General features: G+C 35.0%; 2 protein-coding genes across 2 annotated transcripts; one reads left to right on the forward strand and one right to left on the reverse strand.

Moving 5' to 3' along the window:
- The first annotated feature begins 507 nt into the window (after positions 1–507).
- LOC122606185 lies at positions 508–2,582 on the forward strand. Its single transcript, XM_043779147.1, has 4 exons — positions 508–807; positions 1,118–1,259; positions 1,701–1,756; positions 2,352–2,582. The coding sequence occupies exons 1-4, from the start codon at positions 643–645 to the stop codon at positions 2,481–2,483; spliced, it is 495 nt and encodes a 164-aa protein (XP_043635082.1). The 5' UTR covers positions 508–642; the 3' UTR covers positions 2,484–2,582.
- Positions 2,583–9,350: 6,768 nt separating this feature from the next.
- Positions 9,351–11,630, reverse strand: LOC122603132 (BAG family molecular chaperone regulator 7). Its single transcript, XM_043775752.1, has 3 exons — positions 10,883–11,630; positions 10,438–10,719; positions 9,351–9,808 (listed from the first exon to the last, which is right to left on the reverse strand). The coding sequence occupies exons 1-3, from the start codon at positions 11,549–11,551 to the stop codon at positions 9,584–9,586; spliced, it is 1,176 nt and encodes a 391-aa protein (XP_043631687.1). The 5' UTR covers positions 11,552–11,630; the 3' UTR covers positions 9,351–9,583.
- Positions 11,631–24,752: the final 13,122 nt, after the last annotated feature.

Below are 24,752 nucleotides of genomic sequence, written 5' to 3' on the forward strand. Positions count from 1 at the left end.
GCGGTGAGAAAGAGAGATTGTGTATAACCGAGAAAGAGAAATGACCGTGGATGTGTTTCGATTATTTAGGGGTATTTTGAGAATAATATAAAAAATGTTGAATTTAAGAAATCCAATATGTTTCATAGGGGAGTGGAGACAAGAATTATTTCTCTATTACTATTTTGAAAAATGCTAAACAAAGCCCTTAGGGCTTCACTTAATGTTCATAAAAAGATTGTATATTTTTATATTAAAAATTCACCCTTGAATTTTATGGTAAATATACAACTAATTAATGCACCTTAATAAAAGCCCTTATGGCTTCATTTATCAAAATACTACTATTTTTAATAATCTCGTCATATTTCTATATATAGTTGTAGGCCCACTATAGATCACCCCGATCAAGCCTATCTCACTACTTTATTTCAACTCAAGATTCAACAGTCAATCCGCCAGTTTTCCCACTTCTATATAAACGAGTACCTAGCTAGACTTGAAAGTTGGAACTTATTAATAATTCGCAAGCAACAAAGCCTCTTCTCAACTTTACGAGCTGATTTTCTTTCTCTATTTATTAACTATACTAGTTTTACACACTTGAGAATTGAAGTTAATTAGAAGAGGCTGCTAGCTAGCTAGGGATCAAAAAAAAAAGATATGGTTTCATCAATTGGCTCTACTCTTGTTACACTTTTCTATTTTTCCCAGCTACTAATAATTAGTATTTGCATGCATTCTTCAAATGCCCGTCTTCTTCTTCTTCTTCACGCAAATCATAAACCTTCTTCCACAAAACCACTTCATTTCCCCAATTCTCTTCAGGTAATTAATTATTACTTTCTCGATATATATATATCACTCAAACTAAGTGGCTTAGTATGATGAGCTTAGCGTCGTTGTTGTCCATGTTTATGTTTGTTTTATCAGTCATATCGATTTTTTAATTCAAGGTTTGGTGTAAAACCTCTCACATTTTTTTTTTAATCCATAAAAACATAGGGGACAATATTAATATTTTATAAAATTAGTACGTGAGAATTCTACACTCAAGTTTAGGTGTCTAACAGCCATATACTTACTAGTCTCTTACAAAAAATACTAATGTTAATTTGTTTGTTAAACTGATAAGCAGATTTTAGAAAACAATGAAGGTGGCAAGAGAGTGGAAAAAGCTCGAGTGAGCGCCGAAATAAAACGATTGTCGACGGAAAATGAACATCATGACAATAATATGAAGATTGATGATCATCATGGGGTTTATAATAATAAGGAAGGTTCGTCTCAAAACGAACATCTTGGTGTGCTCTATTCGGATTATTCAATGCCGAGAACGCGTCCTCCCTCCCATAATTAACCAAAATATTCGTTTAAGTCTGTAAGAGATTAACTTTTGATAGAAATTAGTTATACATCGATCGATTATAATTAAGACACACACATATATATAGACATGCATGACAATTTTGGAATTTGTTCTTTTCTTTCTTTTTTTGATGGTACGTAATTAACTTATTATATATTTGGCTTATACGAGTCACTAAAATACTGCGGTACACTGAAAGATGTTTGATATATATGATATTGTTAAAATATACTAGCTAGTAGTAGTAGTAGTTATAATACGTTAAGACTCAAATGTACAAATACACTTGTTTGATTATTTAAATTAGTTATAGCTACGTTTTTCTAAGGGATCGAGAATGATTAAAATGCAGGAAATGAAATGGTTGAGGATCACAAGGATTTGCTAAAGGGTAAAAACAATGAGAAGGTAATTGATTCATATATATATGCTTATTATATTTCAGAATGTGGATTGAAGATCTTGCCAATTATATATACTTTCATATGGAATGTTTAAAAGCTGAGACAAAGACATAAGTTGATACTTCAAAATTATCTCGCCTTATTATATTCTTATAAGAAAGGGACCAGAATTGTTTAATTATTACTGTAGTTTTTAGTTCAAACTTTTTATGTAATCTTATCATTACTTTTTGAGTTTAGATCAAATGTTTATGTTGTATTTGTATGCAATTAATTTTTAAATTCTGATTATTGGATGTATAAGGGTAAACGTAATAATCGTATAAACTTATAGCCTATAGGATGCATAAATTAGTTATATTTTTACCATAAAACTCATGAAATTAATTTTTTAATATAAAAGGTATAAGTTTTTTATGACTTTTACTGTCTCTTAATATTAAATAGATTTTTTAAAACTATCTATGGAATCAAATTGGAGACTCAATTTAATTTTAATATAGACAACATCCTTAAAACATGAACACACGCGCATATATAATAGAGCTTAAAATACGAGTAACAATTAATTAATGGCATATTTTAATGTTTTTTCATAGGTTCTTGAAAGACCACCTTCTTCGTCACAACACCATGGAAAACAAGAGGATGCCGCCGGTCTCAAGAGTGATGACATTGTAGTGATGGACTATCAACCACCTCATCGCAAAACACCTATTCATAACAAATGAGTTTGTATGCATTATATATATATATTGCCCATTTGTGTTGAAACACATATGCATAATGTATATGTACACATCTACCATTTATATATGCGGAAGTAAATATATGGTTGTCTCGTACCCAAACTTAGGTATGGAAACTCTCACACATAATTTTTTTTTAAACTATAAATTTCATGGGGTCATGTGATTTAATAACTATACAACAAATATTAAAAAATTTATATGTAAAGGGTAATATATGAAATGGCTAGTTATAAAAATATGGAGAATTTTGATTAGTAGCACGTAGCATGTTAAAAGTAAGTTGTTTACATGTGTAATATTTCTCTTTCAAGACAAGGTTATACAGTCTTAAAGTAATTATGTACAAATGTTGTTTCACATTATAAAGATATGTACGAAAGAGCCAAAGAGAAGAATTTGAACAAGTACCTTAATTTGAAGTTAATTTTAATTTTTGCTTATGGTTAATTTATCATTTTCAGATAAGTGTATGTATTAAAATACATATACATATTTATCAAGAACCTATAAATCAAAATGCATGTCCATGATTTGTATGTACCAAAATCATGTATTCTACTTATCATATAATTATTTAGTGTCTTCAATTGAAACCAAAATTGAACCTTCTGTTTCATCGATAGATCCATCTGATTTGAAATAATGGTAGAAAGCAGAAAATTTTACCTTTAGGAGAAAAAATTAACAATAAGTACAAAATGTATTAAATATAAAATAAAAGTTGATGATCAGCATACCACCAAATGTGTTTTAAGATATAACACTAGAACATATTTGGTGATGTGATGGTACGGGGTAGTGGTATACATATTATTACTCTCCTAAAATACTTCAATTAATTAACAAACCTATTTAACTATGAGATGTATTGAAGCACCTATATTTTGATCCTAAGGATTAATATTTGTTGTGGGTTGCTGTATGCACCCAACCTAGCTATTTCATCTATAAACCAATGACTGCTTTTCAGATTGCATAATCGGTATAACAGATGCTTGAAATTTGAAAAAGTTTAATCAGAAGTTGTCATATCCCTACTAAATGGACTCGTACTTTTTATCTATTGGGCCTCAGTATTATAGCAATCTCGAAAAACTTGCACCAGGAAAGACGACCCAAGTTTCAATGGGCTTTCTTGTTTTAGCTGACTTCTTTCTTTCTAATCATGTGTTCCATCACTTGTTGCAACTGAAATTTGAAGAAAGGTAATGAAGCAAAAATTGTTTCAATCGTCAAGTTTCTTTTGTATTATTCTCTTTCAACTCTGTCAAAATTGGCATGGTTGATATAGAAGTTTCACAAAAACCTGCTTCATGTTTTGATAGTACTACAAGATAAGAAATGTTTTACAAGAATTTTAGAGAAGTGCCTGAGACAATATGTGAATAAATTAAACCGCACAACCACAACTGCGGGGTACTAGCTAGACTCACCCGAAGTCAAAGCTTTAGAGTACAAAACTCTAAGCAAAGAAGAAACAACAACAAAGATCAAACTACTGTCTCTTAAAGCTACATAAAAACAATACAACACTCAGAGGCTAGGTAAAAAACTCAACATGGTTTCATAGCGATGTTAACATGGATGGGCTTACACTCAAGCTTCAAAGGTTTCCGAAGCATTATCCTCTCAGAGCATGCGTACAACCTGTGCAACACCATCCGCTAGTTCCTTTCGGATGGCAGCATCTGGCATATCAAACGTTCTCCTCTTCAAGGAAACAGACTTGCCTTCTCCTGATTGTGGGTCCACCACGTCCAGCATTGTTTCCAGCTCATCCACCATCGACCTTTTTGCAGCCCTCACCATGATATCAGCACCCTGGTTTTGGCATACAACAATAATTATACATCCGGTCTAAAAATCATTTACTCAGGAAAAAGATGCAAGATTTAAGTTTCAAATATATAGATTTGATGAACGAAACATTTCATGCCCCAATCATTAGATATCATAGCTGCAAGATGCCTCATCATCATTTGAACTTTTCCCAAACCCACCGACCTAATAGTTGTAGATGGACCAGCCGCATCAAATCCTAACCAATCCGCATCGGGCCCTGACCTGCATCACATAGGCAATGGAGATCTACCCTACAAACATGGACATCCACATAGATAATAAGATTGGAAATCAATCTTAGCAGAGACAAACCTCCATTCATCATGTTCCATGGGGGTTTGAATTTGATTCGCAATTACACGTTGGCAGGGTATGGCCGGCCCAGGAACATTTGATGATCAGTATACACAACAATGTTGTGCTTTACACAAGCGTACATTGTGCAATATACTACTCAGAGGAAAGATGACCTAGATTGTTGTACCTGTAGTGTTTCAAAAGCTATGCTCAGAGGGGCTCAAAGAATAGTAGCTGAAACACAGACGATGATATTGTTTGGTATTTTAAGTAGAACATCCTCATCCTGAATATCAATAAAGAACATATGAGCCAACAGGCAATAATTTTTTTTTGATATGAAAAGTCCTAGACATGCTTTCATGTAGCATAAATTAGGAACTTATTACAAATTTCTTGAGTAATATAACTTTAGAGCACATATCAGACTAAGTCTGCAATGATAACAAACAATAAAACACAATATACACGACAATAAGTCTAGGGAGTTGCAGATGGAGATGCATTCAACCATTCAAGGCGGCCCCTGGCTAAAGCTTGAAACATCTGTAGTAAACGAAACAATGGAAGCTGTAAAATCTGCAAATTCTTTACATCTGCTCAAGGAAATATGGAATAAGCAGTGGTTTGATAAAACCTTCAAATAACATAGTACAGTCATCCATGTTGACCACAACCCTGCTTGAACAATTGTTGGTGTGACTACTAGTGGAAGAAATGTTCCCTGCGAGGACATTACCAAGTGTACACCAGCAGTCAAAGACTAATCAGCATTCTCTCATAAATTATCAGTCCAACAAAAGTTATATCATTGAATATTATATCCGAAAAACTAAAAGTTAAATCGAATAAGATAACTTGGGATCTTGGTTTTTAAAAAATATGGTTTCTTGATTGTTTCAAACTTTTGAAGTAATGGTTAACTGATCATTATAATCTTTGCCTTGACACACCATCTTGTCATAACACAAGCAACTATAATCCGTGCCCAGAAAGACACATTGGTGGCTTCACGTCACGATCATAAGCATAGTACAGAAGTGGCAGACCTCGCTAGGCACTATTAAAGATCCAGTGGCTACGAATAGATATGTACAGCTACAAACGCTGGTATCGATTTATACTTTTATATATGTAAAATATAGAACACATGAAAACCTTAAGAGACACGACGATCAGTATAAAAATGTTGAGGACAAAACTGACCACCGATGCAAAAGTGGTATTGGGACCCAACAATAGTTCTATTAAACGGCTGGCATCCCGAGGGCGAAGCAGATTTTCTCCCATCAAACCATCTGACTTTAGTTTTCACATATGAAAGTTTGGTCCAATATTTGAGACCTATAAAGCTCGACGCCGTATATATATACAAATAGCCCACACCCTATGAAAAATTTTATTAGAACAACAAAAGTAATATCTGGAGAAGCCCACAAACTACAACTCAGTTTGTAGTTTTGGACACCTACCCTAATAGACTCTTCAGAGTTTCTACCCGATATCAAATCTCGGTATAAGTACCCTGCATCAGCATATTACAAAAACAGTAACTGACCGAGGGAAAACTAACTATATCATACATTAGCAAAAACTGCAATGGGCAACCAAACAAAAGACACTCTATACCTTAGCTTGGAATAAGACACACGGTAGACAATGAAAGTTGAGATAAATCGAAAGACATACACATGATCCATCCCCTATATCGGTCATACAAAGAGATAATTAAAACAAATACATAACGCTAACGAATTGAAATAGCGTGTGAAGTAATAAACTAGAAATTGATCTTTAAAATAGAGTCGTTCTAATAAAAGCAGCAGACATCCAAATAAGTGTTGCCTTTTGTGGTGTTATAATTTTGACCATCAACCATCCAGTAAGTATTGCTTCTTTTCAATTTGTGATGAAGACATTATAGGCCCACTTAGAGGGAGTTACCCAAACGAGGCTGTCAACGTATTGAACGACTTTGATTGAGTAGGCTAATGGATCCTCAGCGTCGTAACATCTGAATGTGGCACCCTCAAAACAGCTGTATGTGGATGCTTCTAGATCGTATAATGATAGATGAATACCATGTCTAAACAGGAATCGATTGTTTAAAGTGAGTCCCACCGGAACCACAACATCAGCAGCATCATATTTTGGTATTACATGTCGTTTCGCCCAGGGAGTAGCCACCCCATAATTTTCCATCACCCAAACCTCGCAATCGCCATTGGCAAGACATGACATTACACCAAGCTTTTGGGACAAAACAGCCAGCTCATTGGTCCTAGAAACACAACCATGCGGGAGTGCGATCTCGGTGAAAGTTTCATCACCCAAATCGAAGGCCACTATTGTGTGCCGATCATTCTTAGCACTAGTACAAAGGTAATGAAGACGGCCGTCATGTCCATCTTCAAAAACTTCATTCCTATTGAGCATGGTTTGAACATGGGATGGAAAGCTTTCGGCAATCCTTTCTAACACTGAACACCTCTGCGGGAAGCCAGTTGAAAGTCATGTCACAGTCGTCTAAATTGAAATAATATCTAAGCTCGACAACTTTGTAGGCATTCGTTTTGGGATCAAACCCGAAGCGGAGAGAGGAATGACAAGCACAGCCATCGTCTAAACGAATAGGAGTAGATGAGAGGAGGTAATAGTGTGTTCAGTGAATGGTCTCTTCTCAAAATAACGCGAGTACGTCTTGGAACACCATAAGACCGATTGAGATGGGATTTGATAAAAGAGAGCATTCCAGGTTTTAGAAAGGCTGCACCTCATCTTAGCAGCTTGTCTGGCTGGTAATCGAACGAATATGTTGCTTAATAACACCTCAGCTCCTTGGTTGTTCCTATTTTTTGTGAATACAAGGTGCATTGGATGAAGGACTCGTAGTGTTGTTGGCCCTCTCAAATCAAATTCCATCTGTTTTAACTTAAGCAACATGAAAACTTATCGTCAGATCGATCTACTTCTTTTATTGTCTAATTAATTACCCACCCTAATTATGACTTAGGAGCCAAACCCCATAAAATAATAAAACAAAATCTGGCATATATTTTATGCATTAACAGCAAATCATATGTAAAGTTGAATGATGTTATTACGAGTAATAATGTTTTTGCAATACACACTTACTTGTTTGGCGACCAACGAAAAAGGAAAAGCAGATTTGCGAATTATTTATTCCAATCCGTACGTATAAGGTTGGTTTTACAATTGCTTGCCTTTGAAACGGTTTTACAATTGCTTGCGTTTCTGAGTGAGTGATACACCCTCGCTATTTTCGCTCTATTTAAGATACAACTTGGCCGGGGATAACAACCAGTGTTATACAATTGTGTTTAAGATACAACTAGTGTTGGCCGGGGATAAAATCCAGACATACAATTGAATCTGGGTCCTTAATTTTAGTATGTCAATCACATCGTTAAACAATACAATGTAGATCTTAGAACAAAAAACTTTGGTTGCGAAATAAAAAGACTAACCCTGCATCACCGTGAATTTTTAAACATAAAACTTTAAAGGTAAAAAGAAAAGTCTTAAAAGATTTAATGGTTAAAGTACGAAACAATAAAACGTTATCACCTTAAAAATAATGATATAAGTCAAAAATAAAAAATAAAAACCTAAAAAAAGCAAATAATGATATGAGTAAAAAATAAAAGATGAAAACCTAAAGAAGACAAAAATAAAAAATATAAACCTAAAGAAAGCAAATAATGGTATAAGTCAAAAATATAAATAAAAAAAAAACGTAAAGCAGGTAAGTTGACATCTACAAACCAGGCGAATAAAAAAAAAAGAAAAGGAAAAAAAACCAAGCAGGCAGGCTGCTGAGCCAGCAACCAGCCAGGCTGCTTCACTGTTCACGTGAATTCTCTTTATAGAGGGTGTAATGCTAAAAGTCTAATACATATTTAACGATGTGCGAGTAAAAGTAAGTTGTACAGTGTACATATTAGTATATATTTTTTTCAAACATTCTGTTGGTATACGCATCGAGAAAACCGTACTGTATAATGGTGAAACATTGCACGTACCCTAAACAATAAGATGTTGACCATAATCCGTTAGATGTATTAAGAGGGGAAAAATCTCAAAGTTTTGTCATCCCTAAGGATTGAACACAAGACCTTAGGTAAACCAAAAATTTCTTTGACCAGGACTGATCTTCATTGGCACATATTAGTATATTACTCTCCTAAAATAAAATAGTTACCTTCTGTTCTCCGGTAATTTCATATGAACTACTTCAATTAATTAACTATAATTATTTAACTATGAGATGTATTGAAGCACAATCTCAAAAAACTTGTACACGGAAGGACGACCCAAGTTTCAATGGGCTTCTTGTTTTACAGTAAAAGACTTCTTTCTTTCTAATTATTTGTTCCATCTCTCTGACTCCGAGTCTCTGGTACAGTGGTACTTGTAAATTTGGAATTTAAATTTTAATGAAGTATTAAAGTTTTAATGAAGCAAAGATTGTTTCTTTTACTAATTATTGAAAAATTGACCACCTCGGATGGGTTGTACCATCAACTTCTTACAACTCCGTCAAAATAGCCATGGTTGATATAGAAAGTTGACAAAAGCTTGCTTCATGGTTTGATGATACTACAAGATGAGTAATGATTTTAACAAGTATTTTTACTTTTGAAATGGCGATTCATTGTTATGATAATAGGAGGATGCAAAGAGAAGTGCCTGAAACAAGATGTGAATAAATTAAACCGCACAACCAAGAACCAACTGCGGGGTACAAGCTAGACTCAGCCGAAGTCAAAGCTTTAGAGTACAAAACTCTAAGCAAAGAAGAAACAACAACAAAGATCAAACTACTGTCTCTTAAAGCTACATAAAAACAATACAACACTCAGAGGCTAGGTAAAACTCAACATGGTTTCATAGCGATGTTAACATGGATGGGCTTACACTTAAGCTTCAAAGGTTTCTGAAGCATTATCCTCTCCGAGCATGCGTACAACTTGTGCAACACCCTCCGCTAGTTCCTTTTGGATGACAGCATCTGGCATATCGAACGTTCTCCTCTTCAAAGAAACAGACCGGCCTTCTCCTGGTTGTGGGTCCACCACGTCCAGCATCGCTTCCAGCTCATCCACCATCGACCTTTTTGCAGCCCTCACCATGATATCAGCACCCTGGTTTTGGCATACAACAACAATTATACATCCGGTCTAAAAATCAATTACTCGGGGAAAAAATGCAAGATTTAAGTTTCAAATAGATTTGATGAACGAAACAGTTCAAGCACCAATTATTAGATATTATACTGGAAAACAAAACCTTAACAAAGGATAAATATATCGCTTGAAGATGAAACCAAAAAAGCTCACTTAACTTGTGAGAGATGTTAAAACTCATTAAGCTTTAAGGCAAAAATAATTTGAGATGAAGCGGTATTTAATTCTCAGAAGATGCGGGCAAGAGAACTCATGCTAAAAATATGAACAATAAAAAGCAATGAAGATTCATATTAATCATCAAATATTAAGTTAAATTTCTACCCTTAATGTAAAAAGACAGAGCCAAAAATAAGATTTTTGGACCATAACAAATGCAATCTGTACCAATGCCTAACAGATTTTATATAACCCTTTACATTGCACAAAGATATACCATACCGTCTTCCTAGAAAGCTATAAATCAATCTACTATCCAAGAATCTTTCTATTAACAACATGATAGCATAAATAAACTTGAATGATAATCATCTGTAGATTTGACAGCAAAATTTGTATAAGAAACTTATATGTGGGTGGATTTTTACCTCAATGGAATCAACAGTGATAAGTAACACAATAACTTTCTCAGAGAACTTCTGTTTCTCCTGGGCATTATGAGCCAAACGGCGTCGGTAGGAGAAATTGTTAAACAAGCTCCTGAGCTCCTTAAGCCTCCCCTTAGCAACAGCCAAGTCACGAAGAGCACGGAGAGTTTGAGACCTCTTGATCAGATATGCTCTAAAAGTCATTTGTATCACCATGGCTGCATCTTGTGGTGACAACTCCTTCTTCTTCCCTTTGTTTCTTTCCAAGGCCCTGTTAAATGCCTACCATTCACATTCAAACACCATATATAATCAGCCTCTAATACTTACCCATCGATCTAACCACCAAATGATCGCACTACTCACTCCATCCGTTCCCTATCTATTTCGTAAACTAGCAAAATTTTAAAACACGCATTTAAAAGGGTCGGTAAAACCAACACACCTGTTTCAATAAGAGAGCACCATGATCAGGTTCGCCTTGTATTTCAACAATACGTGGCGATTTCTCCTTCTTTTTAGTACTAGTTTTTTTATTATTATTCTTTTCTTTTTTTACTACTTGTGATTCCGAGTCTTCAACCCCAGCATTGGCTGTTGAAGCAGTGAAAGTGTACTTGCGTACATCTTCTCCTTTCTTCTTAATCTCAGCCGTCCATTTTGATGTCTTCTCTTTCTTCTTTCCTCCTTTTATCTCAGTCGTCACCTTATATTTCCGATCCAATCCGTTTTTCTCGGGGCTGTTAATCTCAGCCGTCCACGTGTACTTCCGATCCAATGAAGACGACTTGGCAGGTTTCTTGTCATCGTTCACCAAGTCAAAGGCTAGCTCGAGTGCAGAGACACGGTCAGAGAGTGCCTTGAGGTACAGATCGGAGGACCGGCGGCGCGTGATGAGGTTGCGAGATGATGCGATGCAAAGGGGCGTGGTGGTACGGTGGATTTGAACAAGATCGGTGACGGTTAAGAAGGGCGGTGAAAAGATGATATCATCAAGTGATGGAAAAGCGAAGAGATCAAGAGGTGAATCGAAATCAAAGTCATCAGATGGTAATGGTGATGGTGTTGTTGATACTAAGTAATCGATGATGTCGAGTTTAGTAAATCGGCTCATGGTTTTGGTTTTGTGGAGATTTGGTTTGGGGGGATGTTTGTGATAGTGAGTGACTGAGAGAGATGGAAGCTGATATTTTATCATAGGATAATGATAATTTTACTTAAATAGATATCTAAAAAATTACTCATTTTATAATAAGATAAAATCATAAAAATTGGAAATACAGTTAAGAATGAAAATAATGAGAAACAAAATAAGTATTTAGAAATTGATGACAAGTGGATAATGATAAATCAATCTAATTCATGTGCTCAAACATCAAGTATTGTTGTGTATGTCAAAATTGTGTTGTGTATGGATCACCTCCCCAATGGATTAGATTAAAAAAACGACTTAGTGAATTTTACATGTCCAATTTTTAAGGTTTTTAGTTGATTATTAGCCATAATTATATAAAAGAAAATATATAATTTTGTTTTTTTTTTAATAGCTAAACTTTACTAACTAAATTAAACACCAATTTTAACTAAGTGGGATTTGAACCCCATACCACCAACCAAGAGGAGAGGGAGACTCTACCATCTCTGGGCTATTATCTAAATGACAGAAATATAAAATTTTAATTAAAAATTAACACATATAATATTATAGAGACAAAAAAAAAGTTTATTCTTATTTGTTCTCTACAATTTGTAAAAAACGGTGAAAATGAAAATGATTCTCGTTTTTCCATTATTGATTTCATTATCCAATGCAACTAAATAATGGAACACTCTCATTCTCTTTCTCTACTTTCTACTCCATCGTACCAAACACTCTCTTTAAAACTTTAATTTTGACATGTCTTATATACATATTCTTCAAATGTAATCATGTTATGGTTGGTTTAATTTCTAGACATATAATTAGGTGTTTCGGGAACATCTATCAACTATTTCTAAGAATTTATGACTAACTCATCAATAAATAGAGTGGTATCCGTTACCAATGTAGCTTGGCCACATATAAAGTTGAGAGGCGCAAGTTCAATCATTGAGGATACCCAAATCATGTGAGTATTGAGTAAATGTATTTTACCAACATAATAACCCTTATAGAGTGAGATGATGGGGATCCAATATGGTTATGGGGACATGATGTTCTCCATCATCCTTTTTTTATTCACAATAATTTATGTTTTACATTAAAAAAAATGTATTTTCTTAAAAGTTCACTTAAATTTTAGATCTCAAAATAAATATCTTGACTTTGTCACTAATAGTATTTGTAATACATCTATACATTATTAGTATCATCATCTTTTTTTAATTTATATATAATAAAGTTGAGGGATTAATTTAAGTAAGCATGAGTGCATCACTAGTTTAACGTAATTTTTTTTATGGTATATTGTGTTAACAGGAATGATATATCACCTTAATTAATACTCTTAAAAGTCATTTTAACTATAAAATCATGAATTGTGTCAAATTTGTAAGATAAAAAATAAAAAAATAGAGTTAATACAATTCATATGTCATATTTTAATGGTTTTAAGATAATTTTTTAAAGGATAAATCATTTCCTTTACTAATTTAACAAGAGAAACATGTGTTCAATATGTGCGGATATAAAAAATTACATAGACCGAAGGAATCTTTGAGTACGGTCGTGACTTTCATTAATGGAGTGCATGTGGTGTTCTTTTGTCATGTTACTCCATCGACTTGATACTAGATCACCGCTCACCAACTCGCGTCGTGATGGAGCTTGTAATTTTTTCAAGTAAGTTTAAAACTAAAATTAAGGAAATATATCTACTAAATTAATGACTTCATAAGTAAAAATTATATTAATTTTAGGGTTTTGCTAAATGCAACCCTTAAGGCTGCCTTTAAGATATATTAAATAGTTGTACATTTAGCGTAAAATTTATGAAATGAGCTTTTAATATTAAAGATATAAATTTTTATGCACAGTATTTTAAAATTTTCACATAAAATAACTAAATATTTTTCCACAAATTTGATTATGCTTTTCTGTCTAAGTTGGCTCCGTCAAATGGTATGAGACTTTGAGGCATGCATTACAAACATTGGGTAGGTCACAAATGTATATTCAAATTCTCGAATTTGACGGACCTCATATTCAGTGGAATTAATACGTTGATAGTAGTTTATTAAAAAAATAGAAATTATATGATTGATGGCTTTTAGTTTTTTAATTGTCGAATTTAGTAATGAGAAATGCTATTCTTACAAACAAATGTTTACAAACAATGTTAACAAACGTAGGTAGACTATACAAGGGTTTTGATAAAAATGCTATAAAGAACAATGTTAGAGTGATAAACTTTTACACACAAATATTTATAAATATATGGGGCATGTAAGGTGGTCTTTAATAAAGAAAAAGAATGGAGGTGAGAGAAATATAAATTTAATTTGTGAAATTGTGTTTGTAAAACGTTGTTTATAAACCTAAAGTTACTCCAGAAAAATAACCATACAAATAAGTTTTGAGCTACCATTTATTAAATTTTATTGCGAACTAATCATAACCTTATGAGTCATAACAAGCATATTTCTAATTACTGATTCCGTCACAAAGTTAATGTTCACATTTCATTTTGTGTCGTTCAAAAGTAAAGCATTATATTCAAGTCTTAGCACCGGATTTTATCACTAATTCGTTATCGTGCTTACAGATGAACGGGTTGATATATTTTTTCAGGATCGGGCATTTCTCAAAAGGATTTGTTTTCTTTTTAGGTTAATAGAGGGAGTAGATAAAAGTATGAGATAGTCTGTTACTCTGTTTGATAGAAGGGTTTAAGACATGGTTTTTATGACCTTTTTTTTTTTTAATTGTTGAAATTAGCTATGGATTTAATCCTTAAGTTAAGTATGCATATAGATTAAAATAGTGGCTACGGATTTACTTTTTCTTTACATATTCTAGATTCTTACTGTATAAATTTAGCAATATTTGATTGCTAACTTTTGAGTCCAACTTCATCTTTTTAAGAATCCCTTTTGCTTTATTCATGTAAAAAAGCCGACAATTAAGCAAACAAAGACTCTTTAGGAAAGAAAAATACGAGTACTAATTTTTTTAACCCAAAAGTCTTCAAAACTTTTTTGAGCATGTACAGTATTGTTATACCGTGGGCTAAAGCTCTAAAGATCTATATTATATTACTATATTATAAAGCAAATCCACTTTTCAACTTTTAATTTTAATAATGCACACATGATAATGCATGATTTACCATACATTAATGCCTACAACTTTCTCTCTCCTCCATAAATCATTTTATTCCTCTAATTTTTTCAAAATCTTTTATCTCAAAAACCGTACATCGATAAGTTATAAAAATTATATGGGTGTTCTTAAAATTTCATGCTCTTTCATTAGAGATGTCATTCGATATACTTTCGACGAATTTTTTAAATCCGAGGACGGAGCCCATACAGCTAAGGCGTTTGGCTATGCCACTTTATGACCTATCACCCCCACCATCTCACCGCCGCAACACGCAGGTACTTGCTCTCATTTATATAAAAAGGGCAATTAAAAATTTGGGCATTTATATGTTAGTACATACAGTAAATCATGAATTAAACAAAAGCCCTTTTGCTATAGATGGGCTGATCACTTGAGTCCATATCTAATTTTTCAATATGAATGGACGAATATATATTTGGGAAGGAGTTAGTTTGAGTTTTTAGTAGTTTTAGCTTTTAGAGAAAAAAGTTCAATTAAATAAAAAGTTTCTTTTGATTAAAATACTTAACACTTTCTTTAGTTTTAAAGAAAATCTTAAAGTTAAAAGCTACATAAACAAGTTCGTAGTTTTTAACTTCTAGCTTGTAGACCATCAAATACATTGATACCCTTCTTAACCACCAACTAACTTCATTATTTTTTCGGTAAAAAGTTTATCATCTCTGGTTAGCTTTATATACCAACAAATGAAGTTCAGGCACATAGACCGAATGTCCATGTAACTTGACAAATTACATGCAACGCAACTATCAAATTCATGCGCGCAGAATGACATGCCATTTGCTCAAACCACTATACTAGACGAAATTAAACACCTAGACTAGCAAATAACACAAAAGGATAAACACAAGCCCTAAGTCTTCAAGTCATCAAAGTACCTAGCAACTTCCAAATTTCCAGCATGCGTCTATTAGAGATAAAAATTCGTTTGAATCAGATCAAATCATCATTTCCATATTTAGGAGATTACGACTTTGGCAATAAGCTTCATATCTTGACTTGATTGTATTTCCTTTACAAAGCATTAATCTCATTGTATAAATAGGGATCGAATGTGTATGGTTCATATCATCAAAAATATGATCAATAAAATACAATCAAATCTTAATTCTGTTTTTCATTAGTTATCATGGTATCAGAGCCCCGAAATCGGGCTACATCATCTACCCATTAACCTCATAAGATTGTATCACCCAAATTGAACACCAAGAGCCACCATGGCAGATGCCGGCAGCTCGGGTTCAGATTTGGCATTACAGTTAGCAACCTTTTTACAAAACAATACCAATCAACAATCTCAAAACCCAAAGCTCTCCGATAATCTACAAATTAACCTGAAACTAAATAGCCAGAACTACGCCCTATGGACCCGAATGATCCGGGTAGCCATCGGCGACCGATCAAAAACCCTTCTATCACATTTAACCCAAAAACCACCAGAAAAAACATCAGTTGAAAAATATGAGATATGGGAACAAGAAGACCTGATCGTGTTTTCTTGGCTCATTCAAAACATTGAACCAATATTAGCTGGCAATCTTACCGAGTTTTCCACTGCTAAAGAATTGTGGGACGCTTTAGTTATCACTTACAGCAGTGGGAAAGACAAGCTGCAAACATTCAATCTGCATGTCAAAGCCAACGAGATCAGGCAAAGTGACAAGTCACTTGAAGATTTCTGGATAGCATTGCAAGGAATATGGGGTGAAATCTTTCGGATAGATCCGAACCCGATGACATGTCCAGAAGACATTAAAACATATGCCAAGATCAGATCGGAACAGAAGTTGTTTCAATTTCTTAACGATTTGGATCGAAAATTCGATTCAATCAGAAGGGAGATCCTTCGAACAGATCCGCTTCCAAGTTCTGAGGCCGCTTATGTAACCATTCGCAAAGAGGCCGCTCACCAGAATATTCTAGGAGCAACCTCAAGTGAGTCACATGGTGTTGCCGTCGGCCTTATTGCCGGAGAATCAAACGGAGGAGGATTTGCCACAAAAAGCTTTCATCGTGGTGATATCAAAAAGAAAACCCAAGAACATAAAATCTAACCTCTTTTGTGATGAGTGTGGTATGACAAAACATACCAAAGATCAATGTTTCCGACTTGTCGGATACCCGTCATGGTGGACAGAGAACAAAAAGGGCAGCCGAGGTATAAAGATGGAGAAAGAGAAGACACCTACCACCAATACAAACTCCAATAATGGTGATAATGGTGATTGTCGGAAAATGGACACCGGATACGGTGGAGTTGCGGCGGCCAGGGAGGAAGAATCATTTTCGGTGGCAGGTAAAAGGGAGAAAAGGAGCCGTCGGTCAAACCTTAACTCCCAAAATTATGTTTCTCACGTTCCTTTTTCAAGATCATATATGCCTATTAATAATAATAATAGATATAGATATAATATTCAGGTTACTAATAGGTTTTATGGACTTGAGGATATAAGTGATGGGCTTGAAATTGATGGGAGCCCACAAGAAAAAATAGGGGCGGTTCATGGGCCGAATATAGGTCCAAAGTTTTTAAAGGGAACAACATACGTAGCAAAAAAGGAGGAAAAAGATGGGTCGTGGATTTTTGATTGCGGTGCAACAGATACAATGACATATGAATTATCTGATTTTTCAGATTTTTCAAAACCTAGTAGAACACATATCGAGGCGGCTAATAAACAAAAAATGGATGTAAAAACCGGTGGAACAATTAAAATTTCTCCCAATATTAAATTACCAAATTGTCTTTATGTTCCTTCTTTGTCACATAAGCTTTTGTCAATTAGTCATGTGACAAAAGAACTCAATTGCTCGGTTCTTATGCATCCAAGTTTTTGTCTTTTACAGGATATCAGGACGGGACAGATTATTGGGCGTGGCACTGAGAGAGATGGACTATATTATGTAGATGAAGTAACTCAAACTGGAAAGGTGATGCTAGCTCATGGAACAAAAGAACGAGAAGCTTGGTTATGGCATAGAAGACTGGGACACCCGTCAGTTAGTTATCTACATACTTTGTTTCCTAAACTTTTTCCTTTGAATAAATCAATTTCTTGTGAAACATGCATTTTGGCCAAAAGTCATAGACAAACCTATAAACCTCATAACACCATAGTTCAAGTTCCATTTTCTTTAATTCATTCAGATGTGTGGGGTCCTGCTCCTGTGATCGGGGGACAAAATTTTCGATATTATGTAATATTTGTTGATGATTGCACCCGGATGACTTGGATTTACTTCTTGAAAAATAAGTCAGAAGTATATGATAGATTTGTTGCGTTTTATAACATGATTCAAAATCAATTTCAAAAATCTATCGAAATTGTTAGGTCAGATAATGGTGAGGAATATATAAACACACAAATGAATGTATTTTTTCAGTCAAAAGGGATAATTCATCAAACCACTTGTCCTCACACCCCAGAACAAAATGGTGTTGCTGAACGAAAAAACAGACTATTATTAGAGATGACTAGGGCTTTAATTATTGAATCTCTTGTTCCTAAAAGTTTTTGGCCTGAAGCTTTAGCCACTGCTACCTACCTCATTAACCGACTTCCGACAAAAATCCTTAACATGAAAACTCCTTTAAAAACACTCACTGAATTTCATATAGTCCCACAAGCCCTTACTCTTCAACCAAAAGTTTTTGGATGCACTGTCTTTGTTCATATTCCTAAAACTTATCGTGATAAACTTGATCCTTGTGCTGAAAAATGTGTTTTTTTGGGGTATGGAGTAAACCAAAAAGGATATAGATGTTATAATCCGACAACTCGTCGCATGTTTACCACAATGAATTGTGATTTTCTCGAAACCAAGTATTTCTACTCTTCGCCACATAGTTGTCAGGGGGAGGAACAATGTGACACACTAAGTTGGCTAAGTTATACTTCAGAAGTGCCCCAGAATAATGCAATTGAACAGTCTCAAGACGAACCATCTCAAGAACAAGAACAGTCTGAACAGTCCTCTCAATGTGCTAACGACAATATCAACCCGAGCCTGGTATCCGAGGTAAGTAATTCTTCACCAAGTGATCCTCCTTTAGATTCCGAGAATCATATATTACCAGATTCGGTAGATGTCAGAGTGCAGGACAATATTGAAGAAGTAAATACAGCTCCAGAAAAGTATGTTTTGCCTCCAAGATCAACCCGAGGAATACCTGCAAAACGATACTCCCCAGAGAAGTTTTCCAGAATCTCTAAGTATCCTATGGCTAACATAGCAGAAGGATATCTATCCAAAGAAGCAAAGGCTTTCATAGCAAGATTGTATTCAGAAGAAATCCCATCAGATGTAGACCAGGCGTTAAAATCAGAGAAGTGGAAAAATGCTATGGATATGGAGATGGATGCACTGATAAAGAATGAAACATGGGACAAAAGTCTTCTACCACAGGGAAAGAAACCAGTAGGATGTCGATGGATCTATATAGTTAAATATAGACCAGATGGTACTATTGAAAGATATAAAGCTCGATTAGTTGCCAAGGGATACACTCAGACATACGGGATTGATTATTCAGAGACATTTTCTCTAGTTGCAAAGTTAGATACTATAAGAGTTATTTTCTCAAGAGCAGCTAATCAAGGGTGGCCACTTCATCAGTTTGATGTCAAAAATGTCTTCTTACATGGAGAGTTGAAAGAAGAAGTGTATATGGAGGCTCCTCTTGGCTTCTCTCATGGATTCAAACATGGGGAAGTATGTAGATTATAGAAATCGTTGTATGGATTAAAGCAATCACCGAGAGCTTGGTTTGGCAGGTTCACTCTAGCAATGAAGAAGTATGGGTATAAACAGAGTAATTCAGATCATACACTATTTCTGTTTCATAAGGAGGATCGAGTGACGTGTTTAATAATCTATGTAGATGATATGATTATTATTGGGAATGATGAAAGTGAAATTAAGCGACTGAAAGAAGCATTATGTGCGGAATTTGAAATGAAAGATCTAGGAAATTTGAGATATTTTCTTGGGATTGAAGTTTTCAGATCTCAGCAAGGGATATTTATTTGTCAGAAAAAGTATATTCTAGATCTTTTTGCAGAAGCAGGGATGATTGATTGTAAGCCAGCAGATACGCCTATGGTCATCAATCAAAAACTATTTATGAAGATAGAAGCTAAACCTGCTGATAAAAACAGGTACCAACGATTGGTAGGAAAACTTATCTACCTAGCTCATACTCGACCTGATATAGCATATGCAGTTGGAGTTATAAGTCAGTTCATGCATTAGCCTCAAGAAGATCATATGAATGCAGTTTTGAGAATCCTTAGATATCTCAAAGGAACTACCGGTCATGGAGTATTGTTTAAAGCAAATAATCATATGAAGATTCAGATATATACTGATGCTGACTGGGCAGGAGACAAAGGCAATCGAAGGTCAACCTCCGGATACTTTTCTATAGTAGGTGGTAATCTTGTCACTTGGAAGAGTAAAAAGCAAAAAGTTGTTTCGTTGTCTAGTGCTGAAGCAGAATTTAGAGGTATAGCCAAAGGATTAGCAGAGGCACTGTGGCTGAAAAAACTTGTATCTGAGATAGGATTTACTCCAAAAGAAAGTATTCAGATCATGAGCGACAATGAAGCTGCGATTCAGATCTCAGAAAACCTTGCACAACATGACAGAACTAAACATGTTGAAGTTGATCGACATTTTATTAAAGAAAAACTTGAAGATGGGATCATCAAACTGCCATTTGTTAAATCAGAAGATCAACTTGCAGATATCCTCACCAAAGCAGTAGGAACAGTTATGTTTCACAAATGTTTAAGCAAGTTCAATTTCGGTGATCCCACTATTCAACTTGAGGGGGAGTGTTAGAGATAAGAATTCGTTTGGATCAGATCAAATCATCATTTCCATATTTAGGAGATTACGTCTTTGGCAGCAAGCTTCATATCTTGAATTGATTGTATTTCCTTTACAAAGCATTAATCTCATTGTATAAATAGGGACCGAATGTGTATGGTTCATATCATCAAAAATACAATCAATAAAATACAATCAACTCTTAATTCTGTTTTTCATTAGTTATCAACGTCAACTCTTCCATTTTTCTAGTATTGGAAACAAAGCAGCTTTGATGAACCAAACTTGCAATCTAGCTCCTAAGTCACTTGAGCAATACGCCTTCGTTATTGAGAAAACAAACATCGATTCCACTCTATCTTGCCAAATAAAATATGTGGATGCTGCAAAAACCTATCTGGTAAGGGTGGGCGGAGTGGGGCGGGGAGCGAATAGGTACCGGTCCGGTACCTAAGGGAACACCGCCCCGTGGTACCGATACCTAATAGGCGGGGAGGGCGGTCACCGGTTCCATCTCCAGCTTATATTCCTTTTTCTATTTTGTCTTTTGTTGTCTTTTGGCATTATGTGGGTGGGGAGGGGCGGGGAGGGACGGGGAAGCATTCCGTGCAATTAGGGAACGGACAGGAAGAGGAGAAAAAGCGGGGATGGGTGGGGAGGGGTGGTGAAGCACTCCCTCCACCCTAAGGGTAGGGGGAGCACCTCGCCACCCCTCCCCGATTTTTCTCCTCCTCCCCGTCTGCTCCCTAATGCTAGGAGCGTCTCGCCACCCCTCCCCACCCTCCCCACCTTTTTCTATTTAATTCAATTTCTACCTATTTTATTTAAAATAATAACTAAAACTTTTTATTTATTAATTTAAAACTAATACAATATTAAACTAAAACACCAAACTAATACAATATTATTAAAAACATTACATAAACCTAACACTCGGAATAGGCCGAGTCCACATTACCGTCGCCATCGTTATGATAAATGTACCGATACGGTTTAGGAGACCCGATAACAAAGTCTGGTTGACGAGATACGTACTCCTCCTTCGGGTCAAAATAGTAGTCTACATGCTGACCACCACCGACATTGCCTTGCGCGAATAACGCGTGGTCAAATGTGGCTGTGAAAGTGGAAGAGGCAACGATAAGCTAAAAAATAATTTGGTTCAGCCAGTCGATTTTATGTTGAAGATATACAACATACTGAGCTTCGACAGTGTTTCGAGCCCGACCAGTAGATTCAATTCGGTTGATTTTGGCTTGGTAAGTCGCCTTCTCGTCAGATACACACTGAATGATGGTGTTCACCTCTGATCGATGTTTATCATCGTTAAGCATGTAAGCTTGCATCGCCATCTTGGTTTCCCTTAGGTCCATATGTGTGTTGTTATGAGAGAAAGGAAAGAATGAAAGAAAGAAAGAAATGGTGGGAAAAAAAAAGAACAACAAATGAAGAGAAAAAGAAAAAAGAAGAAGAGAAAAAGAACGTTGCATAGTAGGCCCTTCTGTTTTTTTGTTAATTTTTTAGGCCAACAGTTGAATTTCAAATAAGCACCACAACCGACACCGCCCTCCCAAAACGCTCCCCACCCTACCGGTACCGGAGGGTCGGAACGGTGTTCAATCCGGTACCGGTTGGGTGCCTATACGTTCCGTCCACCTAATAGCACAATCAATGTTCTTTTTTTTAGACAAAGGGATTACCTCAGCCATGATTGAATACCAATCCGAAACATTAATAGAGAGACCAGCTAACAAACAAATTTCAAACCAAACTTGTGATGAATAAGAACAAGTGAATATAGATGGGAATGCAATTCTTGTTGCATCCCACATAACGAACATATAATTTGAGAAGGTGAGATCCCAACATTCAACGTCTTGAGTATATCCTGTGTCTTTAGTTTTTGCTTCATGAGAAGCCGAAGATGAAATGGATGTTTCGGAATACAAAGTGCATGCCAAATCACCGGATACCAAGGCACTAATTTCATTATTAATTTATGTGTATTAGTGTATGTCAATCTTTATCATTTTACATGTTTTATCAAGAGTTTCAGCCACTCAAACAAACACCCTAAAATATTTAAAATGTGTGCGTTAAAACTTTCCGCAACTAACCCATGGTTACGGCCTTACGGGCCATCAGCAATTAATTAACTAATTATTACAAACATACCCTACATGGAAGATGGAACATTATTGTATCGGACCTTGTTTTTACACAAGAGATTATTTATGTGTTGGCTTTTCCACTCTGGTAAGGGCGATATGATGCCCTCTTTGACTCCTTGTATAGTTAATCGTTAATTAATACTTAATTATAGTGGGACAAGTAAACGGTCCTTAATATATGTTCATCGTTTAAAAGACCATTGAACTGTGACTTCTTACAAATCATACATTCGGTGCCATTTTAACTTATGTATATATAGCTTTTTATGTGAACATATTGTTATGATATGATCAGCTCATGTTATAATTCATATCGAATTTCGTTAGTTTTAGTGGTTGTGGTTGCAACTTGCAATGGCAACATTCCAAAGTTCCATGTTGAAGACCTGAAGTTAAAAAAAAAAATTCTTTTATATACGAGGAAAGAGGGATATATGTACTAAGGATATATGGTGAGAATAGTCACTCTCATGCCTAGCCATCCATCAATAATATATTTTCACATCATTTCATGTCTAACTCATGTCTAACAATGCCTAACCCATGACAACCATGCCTCTACATACCTCAAATAATTTATTATTTTTTTACTTTTTTTAAACAACTAAATATGCCACTTCAAATAGCAATGATCGATCAGCTAAATGCACGTCCAACTTTCAAACACCCCTTACAATATTATAAAACGTCTTTATTGACCAATACCCTGGCAAGTTCCATTGGCAAACTCGTTGTTAAGACAGTAAACACCAAACTCTAATTCACATATGATTAGCCTCATAAGACTTGGAAGATGTGGGTGTGAAAAATGGAAGTGATTTTCTTGGGTCTATGGTGGTTTGGGTGAAAGATGGAAGATGTGGGTGTGAAATATTTTTGGAGAGATGATGAAATGTGTAGTATTTGAAAGGCTGAATTTTTTTTTTTAAATAAAAGCTTCAAACGATCAGAATATTTAAACTAATACCCTTTATTGCTTCCAACGGTCAACTTTTACAAGCCCCAATGTTCCATCCATGAGCGGCAATACATGCGTAATTGCTCCATGCCTAGGCCATGCCTAGGCCATGCCTAGGCCATGCCTTGATGTTGACGGTGGTGTTTGACGCTAGGCATGACCATGTCTAGCCCCATGCCTAAACCATTGCCATCCTCGATCCTCCTAATCGTGGAACTAAAATTTGTTAATTAATATTTAATAGTTTACCAATCGGCCAATTTTTGGCACCAACTTGTAGATTTCATAATCATTGTTTATTTTATTACGAAAATCTTTATATAAAAATATAGGCACGTATCTAGCAGCTTTTTATAGTATGTTTGTTAGATGTATTGTTATTATTCTTATCATAAACATTTAACATTAGTTTCAAGTAAATCTTTATAGGGAAATGATTAATCCTCATAGAAAAATAACCTAAAAATCTTTCTAACTATTGGATTATGACATGTGGAAAAATCAAGGGGCAAGATTAAGAAAGAAAATTAGTGGATACCACATGTCATATTTTTATAGTGTTAGATAGATTTTTAGGCTGTTTTGTTAGTAGAATTAGTTATTTTCTTATCTTTATAAACCATTACCTCCTGTCCTCCTTGGCTCTTATTTAGTTATATGTGCGGTGTGCCTCTGTTATGAAATAGTGAAATATGGACATGGTGAATTTGTATTGGGCTATTCTCTCTACTATAAATGATACAGTGTAGCAACAACCGTACTTTATGGGCTGTGTTGTTTCTGTCAGCCCAAGGTGTAAAGCTTACAAATGCTTTTGTTTAGTTGATTTTTTTTATAAAAAAAAAAAAAAAAAAAAACCTAGATTATTGTTTAGTATTTGTGCAGCTTATGCTTGTCCTCCTGACTTACATCTTCGATTTTAACTTCAGTTCACTTTTTTTTTCACGCTATTGTAAATTAGCAAGTGATCCTCCCCTTTAATATCAAATTTGAAAGGAAAAGTATGAAACCAGTAATATAACGCAAACGT

The sequence above is a fragment of the Erigeron canadensis genome, chromosome 6 (genome assembly GCF_010389155.1).
Source record: "Erigeron canadensis isolate Cc75 chromosome 6, C_canadensis_v1, whole genome shotgun sequence".
NCBI classification, from domain to species: domain Eukaryota; kingdom Viridiplantae; phylum Streptophyta; class Magnoliopsida; order Asterales; family Asteraceae; genus Erigeron; species Erigeron canadensis.

Coding starts and splice junctions, on each gene's coding strand:
- LOC122606185 (XM_043779147.1), top strand. CDS start 643: ATGGTTTCATCAATTGGCTCTACTCTTGTTACACTTTTCTATTTTTCC. Junction 1,260..1,700: donor GGTTTATAATAATAAGGAAG/GTTCGTCTCAAA, acceptor ATTAAAATGCAG/GAAATGAAATGGTTGAGGAT. Junction 1,757..2,351: donor AGGGTAAAAACAATGAGAAG/GTAATTGATTCA, acceptor GTTTTTTCATAG/GTTCTTGAAAGACCACCTTC.
- LOC122603132 (XM_043775752.1), bottom strand. CDS start 11,551: ATGAGCCGATTTACTAAACTCGACATCATCGATTACTTAGTATCAACA. Junction 10,720..10,882: donor GTGCTCTCTTATTGAAACAG/GTGTGTTGGTTT, acceptor TGTGAATGGTAG/GCATTTAACAGGGCCTTGGA. Junction 9,809..10,437: donor TCACTGTTGATTCCATTGAG/GTAAAAATCCAC, acceptor TGCCAAAACCAG/GGTGCTGATATCATGGTGAG.